The sequence below is a fragment of the Pteropus vampyrus genome, unplaced genomic scaffold, assembly GCF_000151845.1.
Source record: "Pteropus vampyrus isolate Shadow unplaced genomic scaffold, Pvam_2.0 Scaffold483, whole genome shotgun sequence".
Taxonomy (NCBI): Eukaryota; Metazoa; Chordata; class Mammalia; order Chiroptera; family Pteropodidae; genus Pteropus; species Pteropus vampyrus.
The window spans coordinates 1593658-1603542 of record NW_011889264.1 but is presented as its reverse complement, the minus strand read 5'-3'; the positions used below and the strand labels follow the sequence as shown (position 1 = coordinate 1603542).

General features: G+C 51.7%; 1 protein-coding gene across 2 annotated transcripts in view; it reads right to left on the bottom strand.

Annotated features, from left to right (window-relative positions):
• The window catches only part of ZFHX3 (zinc finger homeobox 3), a 237774-nt gene that overhangs the window by 154514 nt on the left and 73375 nt on the right, over nucleotides 1-9885 (bottom strand). For both annotated transcript variants that reach the window (XM_011382599.2, XM_011382600.2), the window contains exon 2: nucleotides 2417-5181. In XM_011382599.2, coding sequence (XP_011380901.1) covers nucleotides 2417-5135 — 2719 coding nt within the window. In that variant the 5' untranslated portion in view covers nucleotides 5136-5181. The remainder of the gene's footprint in view (nucleotides 1-2416; nucleotides 5182-9885) is intronic.

The window sequence follows — 9885 nt, the reverse complement described above, 5'->3', positions numbered from 1 at the left end:
TCAAAAAGGATGTTTTGAAGGGTATTCAGATGGCTTCAAGTCTATATCTTATCTACGAATGGTGGCAAATGCAAGCAGACCGGACCAAGGGTGCTGACCCTCTCCTTGAAGACCTCTAGAAAGGAAGCGGCCCGGAACCAGCATGTTTGATATCACGAAAGGGAAATTTCTGTCAAAGGAAGTATGACGGTAACTATAAGCAGGAGTGTCTGTCTGTCTGTCTCTCTCACACACGCGCGTGCGCACACACACACTCTTATGGAGCTCAGAAATATCTAGGAATCTACAGCCTTCTCACTAATGACCTAAAGAAACCTCAGCAGAGCTGCAGACAGGACTGAAAGGTCTGGCTCTTCCCATGTGTGTGCGCCGGCTTCGACTGAGGTCACGCGACTTAGATTACAGGTCATTTGGACATGTCCCATCATACCCACACCCAGTCAGACTTGGGCATAAAGCAGTCGCAGCCCTCATTCCCACTCCGCAGCTCTCGTGGCCTAAGGCAGACACAGGTTTCCACAGCTGACAAGTGGTGACGCTGGAAATTCAGGGGCCCTTCTTGGCTGACCTGGGTTAGGTCTTTAGAAGTGAGAGCTCTAATCCCTTTAAGAAATAAAGTGCAGATCTTCTGGGTATGTCCAGGGCATAAGAATTGATTCTTCTATTTCTTCGGCATCTACCATGTGCCCATAATCCATGATGCCCCACCGATTCACAGATATTTGGTGTAAAAGCAAAATATTTCTCTACCTCTCCATTAAAGCCTAAGTCAGAATTACTGGTTTTTAAGGTAATTAAAAAGATCTCACTTCGACCCAGTATGAACCCATCCATTTTCTGTCTTCATTCCACCTACATTATATTTGATTGACTCCAAGATGTGCCTCAAGATTTTAAATCTCTAGACAAAACAAAAACCAAAACCACAATTCCCATAGGCTTAAAAACAAAAACAAAACAACTCTGAGTACTGATGCCATTTCTTGGTGTACATCCCCTGTGGTTCACTCTGGGGACAAATAAGACAACTGATCTCTCTGTACCCATGATTAACCAGTAGGTAAGACATCTTCAAATCACTTGGTAATAAAGGATCAATGGGTCAATGTTCCAAAACAGAAAACAAGACTAAAATAGGAAGGATTCAAGTTTAAATGCAAAGCAGGAAAAAATAATTAAATATTACGTAATATCACCACACTCATCAGCAGCAATTAGCACTAAAACACCACGCAAATAAAGGCAGGCCAATTGGCGAGGTTTGGCTTCCTGACCTAAACCATGCCAGAATAAAGGTACGTGCTCACATTTTGTTGACAAGAACTTATTTCCATGCCAGTAACATGATACTGCTTAATTCAGGCCATCATTGCTTGTCCCAAGAGGTTAGTGGGGTCAGTGAATGGACACCAGGACACGCCTGTCCGAAACACAGGTGTTGGGGGCAGGAGTGGCCCAACAATCACACTGGTCCTCACAAAACCGATTTGTGCATTCTCCTGCTATAAATGCTCTCTCCCCAAAGTGGTCATGATTCTTTTTACGAAAAGGCTCATGATTTTCGGCATCCAAATCCTATTCTCTTGGTCCCATTCTGTATCTGTGAAGCCAACCGGTAAGGCTTGGTGTCTGGACACAGCCAACTCACCTGCTCTCACCTGGGTCACTGTCACGGCAACAAAGGCTCCGTTAAGCAGGATCTGACGGATATTAAAACTCAGCTTTCTTTGATGTACAATGTTAGAATTTATTCATTTTCATCTATCACACCAGTCTTTACAGTGCCCCAGGGCAATTTAATCCCCAACTATGCTAATAATCGACGGCTCATACAAAATAAGGAAAAGAAGATGTCTCGTCTCTTTCGCTGAGCTCCTCGCGAACACACAGGAGAACTCTGAGAAACCTATCTAGTGGCTCTCGGCTCGGCACAGAATCAGCCTTCAGTTATCTGAATAAAGGACTCTACAGTTCCGAGTTTCTCTCATGGAGATGATTGTTCCTATTTAAAACTCCAGCTACCGTTTCCTGTAAGTTTCTATAAATATTTAACAGAATCCAAAAGTTTCAGATAATTGTGGTAATTTTTCAAATTCAGAAAGAGAAAAAGAGAGAATGGGAACAGAAAGGAAGGTTGACCGGAAGCCAAAAACTAGAGGAAACGCTTAAATTTTAATCTTGGCCTGCGGAGCTGGAGTGTAATCACGTCTCTGTTGAATGCATACAATCTTCCATATGCACACACAGAGTTCAAGGGATTCTTGAAGCATATATTTGATGGTGAGACACTCACGTTTACACAAAACAACTCAAGGGGAAGAAAAAAATCAACTGAATCCACAGGACCTCTGCCTACGTTCGACTTTCCCCAGTTTAAGTCACATCATAGGACAAACAAACACGGAGTCAGCCTCACCTAGAGCAGGCGTCATGGCGGCCATGGGCCCAGAGGGATCCAGCTGGAATCCACTCATCATGAACTGGGCGTCCGAGGCAGTGTTGTCCATCTTCAGGTTGGGCAGGTTCATGTTCTGGGCCAGGTAGTATTGGTAGAGCTCGGCCTCGGCGGGCGAGGGCAGGCTGCCGAGGCCCAGGTGGCGGTTGTGTTGAATCTGGGTCATGTTCTGCTGCAGGAGCATCATGTTATGCATGTGCTTCTCGCTGGTCATGTGGATGCGGAGGTTCCTGGCCACGTTGGTCTCATAGTCGCACACCTCGCACCGCCAGGTGGGTTTGGTTTTTGGTTTCGTGGGGGAGGGGGCCCCGCAGGAGCTGCTGATATTGGCCGCGGCGGCCGCGGCCGCGGCGGCCGCTGCCGCTGCACCAGCCGTGTGGCTGAAGACCTGCTCCCCGCCTCCGTTCTGCAGGTTCTGCATGTTGTTGAGATGCTTGTCGGACTGCATATGAATACTGAGGTTGCCTTTGGTCGTTGTGGAGTAGTTACACACCTCACAGCGGAAAGGCTTGTAACCACACGTGTAGCTCTCGCCTCGTGCCAACCGAGGGTGGGGCTGCCCGCTTTTGCAATAGACGCAAGAGCCGCCCGGCTCCGGGTGCTTCTCCTTCATGTGTGCCTCCAGTGTCTGCTGGTACTTATAGTGCCAGTTGCACTTGGGGCACTTGAGTGTCTTACACGAGTTACGAGAATGCATCATGGTCATGTGGCCGCCCAGAGAGCGGGAGGAGCCCAGGACCGTGTCGCATTTGGGGCACTCCACGCCACTCCCCGAAGGGCACTCCCCCACCCCAAGCTCGCAGAGGGAGCCAGCGTGCTGGTGATGGGGGACAAAGGCCCCATCGTCGCCCTCTGTGCTTTCATTTGGTTCTGGTGCTGTGGCATTGTCTTTATTGGCACTTTCGTCAGCAAAGTCCAGCCTCCTGCCGCCCTCTGCCACATTGGCCCTGACGCCCTCACTGTTAAAGCTTAAACGATTCCTCCTGTTCGCACCATCAAAGACAACAAAGGAAGAAGCAGAATTAGAACTAGTAGAAGCTGCGCCCCTGGACAGGGTCTGGAGCACATTAGGCATTAAGGGGGAGTTAGAAATGCTTTGGTTTGAGAGAGCAAGGTCCTTTTTGCTGCTGCTACCTGCCGCGGCCCCAGGCTCCTCTTGGGGCCTGTCCTCCAGTTCGTCGTCCAGCTCGCTTGGAAAGAGTCCTTTGCAACCCTCGTCCTCTTCCTCTTCCTCTTCCTCCTCCGCCTCTTCCTCCTCTTCCTCCTCCTCCGCCTCTTCCTCTTCCTCTTCCTCCTCCGCCTCCTCCTCGGCTGGCTCTGCTTTCTCGGAGAAGCAATCCGGATCGGCCGCTTCTTGCTTCTCTCCTTCCGCTGCCCCCAAGCCCTTGCCCTCTGAGGATTTGGTAGGACTGGAGGCCAGAGGCCCCAGGGGGACTGAGGTAATGGGGGTCTTCAGGACCGAGCTGGTGAGCCCGCCAAGGTTCAAGAGGGTGCTGGGGGTCAAGATTCCGGCCTGGGGCTGCTCGGGGCCAGCGGCAGGGCCGGCTGGGAGAGCCTCCTCCCCCTCCATTCGAATGCCACTAAATTTACCATAAAAACTGTGTCCGGGGCCTATGAGGTTAGCTGTGGAAACTAAAGGGTGTTGAAAGTTTTTGTTTTTTGGTTCCAGAAAACTTACAAGGGGTTCCTTATCTTTGCCAATCCCTTGGATGATAGCGGAGATGTTCTTATTGCTAAGAATTTTCCGCTCATCTTCACTCAGGGTCATTCGGTGGTCGTGCACCGCGTGGGTCACAAAGGAACGGACGTACCCGAAGGAGAGTTTGCACAAGAAACACATCAGGATGGGCTTCCTCTTGCCGTAGAGCACAAAGCCATCGAATTTGGACAGGTCCACATTGTTGGGAACATCTTTGGAAACGCAGGAGCTTTTGGCAGAGCCGTCGCTGTTCAGGTAATCCTTGTTGCTTTTGTGTCGCACGTCAAAAACGCGGAAGCTGTGCAGGACGGGGCTGAGCCCCGTCAGGGCTGAGGTATTCGGGAAAGCCTGGTCTGGGCCCTCAAACCACTTCCCGAAGGATGAGGCTATGTGGAAAGTGTTGATGATCTGTGGGTAGACTGGTGCAGCACAAGAAGGGTCCCCTTGTTTGCCCCCGGCACCGGGGAGAGAGTTCAGAAAGAGCGAAGGGAGGGGGCCGCTGCCACTGCCACAGGCGCCCCCGCCTTGGGTCAGCTGGCTCAGGCTCTCGACGATGTACGCCGAGCCGTCCGGCTGGTAGACTATCTCCCCAGCCAGGTTCTCCACGTCGCTCTCCTCATCCCCCTCCTCACTGGTGTCACTCCCACTGTCCTCCCTCAGGGGCGGCGGGGGGCGCGCACTGGGGCAGTGGTGCTCCATGTAGGTCTGCAGGCTGGCGAAGGAGGCCGAGCACTCGTTGCAGCTGACCTCCTTGCCCGCGGGCTCGGCGGCGGGGCCGGCCAAGGCGGGGCTCTCCGCGAGGCGCTCACTGAAGGGGGCCCTCAGGCTGTCCAGGGGCCCGTGGTTTTCGCTTGTGGACTGCTCCATGCTACTGGGTTTGTCGGGGAGGTGGGTGCTGTTGAGTTCAGTCCATTGCTGGTGCTGAGGGATACCGCACCCATTGTCCTTCCCCGAGACGACGGGCGAGTCACAGCCTTCCATGGTAAGGCCTGCGTGGAGCTTTCATTGCACCCAGTACGGATCGGACCTGAAGAGCGGAGGCAAGGGGGAGAGGAGGGAGAGAGGGGGAAGAGAGAGAGAAAGGAAAGAGGTTAGGAGGGCCGAGGCTAAGGTCCCGCACAGAGCACTCTAACAGGTTCCTGTCCACACCCACAACAGAGACCGTGGGGGCAGCAGGCACCCCAGCCGTCACCCCGTGCTGTCCAACTCGCGGAAGGCGGGCAGCAGCCCGGGAGTCACGGCCATGGTCCAGACAGGAGCAGGGGCCCAGGGAAGCGGGCACCAGGAGAATCCCTCTTTGTCTTCAGTGTGTTGGCTGCTCTACCCCGGAGACCAGTTCAAACGTCCATCCTTTGCGAGCAGAGCGTTAGCGTCAGGGCCGGGGGACAGCCACGGCTGAGGAGGGCTGCATCATCTCGCCGGGCCCGCCGAGGACACAGAAGGGCAACCCCATCGCATACATGTGGCCGACATAAAGTGTCCCTGGCTGCCCACGGTGTGTGTGGGCCCAGGGGACATCGGGGAGGGACGGACGAGAGGAGGAGGATGTTGCGCCCCCAGAACAGGGATGGTAAACCTGGATGAAGACGCACTGACTGATTGAGAAGTGAAGATGCTCCTGTTGCTTTTACTGACCACACCTCTGGTTCGAGGGCTGCGCGGCTCAGAAGGCAGGTGTGCAGGCCTGGACACACGCTGCGGAGCCCCCTCGAGGGCCCACAGCTGCATTCGTTCTCTCCAGAGAGGATGGGAAGCACTGTCCCATTTTACAAGCAGTAAAACTCAGGGGCGAAATCTTAAAATGGGCCTCATGCCACCCTGACGCTGTGAAACAGAGGAGACAGATCTCCGAATTCCCATCTCCTCCCCCCAGCCGGCCAGACACCCTTGCTTGTGACTCAGCTGGCTTCAGACTTAAAACATGTCGGTGCAAAACATGAGCTCCGTATTTCTAGGAAGAACCTCCCGGACTCTCTGCGAGCCGACGCCCCCTCCTGCAGGGTGGATGTTGCCCTGTCTGCATATAGCCCGGTCACCACTGGCTGGGTGCTGGTTGCTGTCAAGGACCTTAGTGGCAAGCCGAGACAGCAGCTGGGCTCGGCCAGCCCCCGTTCCACACCTGCCTCAGAGTTATTAGTCGCTGGACCCGAGCAGCTGTCCTTTAGCCCTGGGGCTTTTCCGTTTCCGACTCCAAAGTGCCACTGAGCTGGATTTGCCCTCTGAGACCTTGTGTCCCTGGAGAGGGAGGCATGAGATCACCCCCTGCCGCTCTGCTCGCGTGGCAGAGCATCACAGGGGTGCTTCTCTCTCTCCCATCCAGGCTCTGCTCCTACAGGCAACTCGGAGTCCCACCCGCCTCGCACAGCCCTGTTCCTCGCCTGCGAATCTCAGCCACCCTCTGCCGCACCTCCCCAACCCCCCGAGAACACTTGGCTGCTTCTCCACCCACCATCTCATTCATACACAGCGGATGAAGGTTTTGGCTGGGTTTGGTCTCCCTCCCCACCCCTACCCCCACCTTCCATCTTCCCATTTTCTTTTTATTTCTTGATTCCTGACTGCACAGTGAGCCAACAGCTCCCCCTCGGGAAAAGACAGGGAAGGCAGGTTTACCAGAAGTCTTAGGAGGAGTAACTTTTTTGGAAGAATGTGTCATGTTTTCTTTAAAACACATGCATGCATGCGCACGCATGCGTGCGTACACACACACATTCGGTTTATAACCTCAAACTCCATTACGACAAAGTTCTGGGTGCCTGAGAAAAGACACTGACTTTCAACAAAGACGACTCCACTAAACCAAACCCAAAGCAAATGCAATGGGACTTCCTGGCGTGGCTTAGCTGGCATACAGGTGAGAATCCAGGGTGACTCCCCTTCAGGATGTGCCTGATTGGCTGGATGACATCTGATTGACTGCTGGGGCCAAAAAGGTTGGCAGCCTTGAAGGGGCGGGAGGGTTAACAGCCCGATTGTAAAATCAATGTCATAAATGCTTGGTAAGTTACAGGAACATGCGGGAAGGGGAGGCCACGATTGATAAAGGAGAACAGCTTTGATGCTTCACCAGGGACTTGCGTATTGACAGCAAAGCCAATCTCCTCTCCAGCCAGGGCTGGGCCCGAGAAACCTGCAAGCGTTTATCAATTAATTGGTGGGCTTCTCTTGCTGTTCCCTTCTTCCTCCATCTCCTCCACAAATCACCCACTTAAGGAGCAGGGACTTTCAAACTCTCATCTAACTTTTGCCCAAGCAAAAGACATCAAGAAAAAGTGACACTGTGGCCACCTCTGAAAGACGGATGACCCCATGGGTGGTGACACTAGCCCCATGAGAGGGGACATGTGGGAGTCAACTCATTCACAGAGACTGACAGCCCATTAAAGCATCAGTGTGAAAGAGGATCCTACTTCAGGATCTTAGCTGCCTGCTCCGGGCTTCGTTTCAATGCATGCTGGCCACAGACAAGCAGAACTTTTTACAACCCTGCTAAGCAAAGCGTGGATCGGGGACCAGTAGCATCGTCTTTATCAAGGAGCCTCTGAGAAATGCAGACGCTCAGCCCCACCCCAGGCCAGAATCTGCACTGTAACATGATCCTCAGGGGACGTGCATTATTCAAGCTTGAGACACTCTCTGCTTCACAACATGATCATCACATTGCCAACTCGTCCACGCTTCGTGCCGGTACCGCTAGGTGACCAGGCAGGGTCAGTCTCGGGCAGCCACCATCAGTCCCTGGGAGGAACGGGCAAGGGGGCGGACAAGAGAGGACCAGAAAGCAGAGATGAAGAAATCTCTTAACCTGCCCAATCCTTCAGCTCAAGGACCTCAGGCCGCCCACCTCTCTCCCACCCGGCTAGCCATCCCTCTCGCTCTGTTTATCAGCCAGTCAATAAGAAAAAGGTAGTTCTTACTTAAGGAGGCAGAAGTCAACTCGGCAGGTCGATCAGCACTCTGTCTGTAAACACGGTTTCCAGTAAAATCAATGATCTTCAGTTATAGAGGGCAGCCTGGGAACCCAGCAGGTCCCCGTGCTCTCACAGGCAGCCCCTCCAACAGCCTCAGTTCAGAACCCGTACCCCGCCCCTCCCCCAGCTCATCCTTCACTCACACCAGGCCCGGCTCACACATCGCAAACTCTCAAGCCTTCCTGGAGCCTGCTTCTCTTCAGCCACTTACACCCCCGAAATTCCCTTTAAATGTAGATGTGTTACACTCGTGGCCACCCATGCTGGACTCAAGATGGGTTTTTCTATGGTTTGAAGAATTCAGTTAGATTTCAAAAGAGCACATTTCTTCAGTAAGCGTTAAAGGGAAGACAGAGGAATGATCTCGCGTGCTCACTCTCTCTGCTTAGAGCTCAACTCAGCCATCTGAGAAGCAGTCTTGTACAGAGACGTTTCGACATCTTCATCAAGAACCCCCAACCCTCGCTCCTCTCACAAGTTATAGTCTCCTTAGAACCTACCTGTAGAGCTCCCTGCATCTTTATTTTTCAAAGCTTGTTTAAAATGATGAAACTCCACCATGTTACCCTGAGCCGTCCCATGAACAAAGTCATCCATCTCCGTCTTTCAACTGAGAAGATGTGATGTGACAGTTTTATCACATTCCTTTAAAGAGACAGGACGGGGTTCAATGCAACAGTTACAGGGAAGCTGGGGTAGGGAGGTGCATATATTAGAAAGGGGAGGGGGCTCCCGCTGTTGCTCTAGCTCCCGGAAAATTAAATATGAACAGTCACACTGTGTAATTTTAAATTGTTAATTAGCACAGGGTTAATTAGGCGGTCCTTTCACAAGAGGCTGTTTGGCAGAAAACCAAGAAAGGAAACAAAGGGGTAGAAAAGAAAAACAAAGAGAAAACCAAGACGGTGAGAAACTGTTGCCTCTGTGAAGAGCCCATGAAGCATCGCCAGAGAGAAGGAAACCAGCAGACGAGCAATGCCACCTCCACGCTGCTCCCTGCACTGCGGGAGGGTCTGTCAACAGGTGCGATCTTCTTGAAGGGAGCTTGGCAGTAGGTCTTAAAGGCCTCAGAAATGCATGTGCTCTCTGACTTAGCAATACCCCCATTCTACGAAACAACCGAGACATCCAGTGATATAAGATTATTCATCACAATTGTAACAGAAAAGAAAGATGGAAATAATCTAGTGAAGCAAGGGACTCTATAAACATAAATTACAGTGCAACGCGTTCCATAGGATGTTATAAAATGTAACTTTTTAAAGAAACTACTTAGGAGCATGGGAAAATGATCAGACGGGATGCTAAGTGAACAAAGCATGTATTATAGGTCGGCATGTGGAAATACATGAGATTTATATCAAAATTTTTACAATGATAATCGCTAGGGGATGAGATCATGGGCGACTTCGTTTCCTCCTTGGTGCCTTTATTTCCCAAAACATTTAAAAATTAAAACCACCACAGGGGACGTCGTCACTTTCTGAGTCAGGTAGTTACAGCACTGTCTTGATGCTCGCAAGCAAGCTATGCGATGAGTGCTATTTTTATCCCCATCTTAAAGATGGGAAAACCGAGGTTGCCCGAATGATACAGACTAAAGAACAAAACCACATTCTGGCTGTGTGGAGTCTAGTCTGTGTTCTTAGCCACTCTGCCACGTTTTTTCTTCAACATCTTTTCTCAAAGAGAACTGAATATCCCCACATCGAACATTCTCATTCGATCTTTTATGTGCCCAAGGACAGCTCCAAGATCAC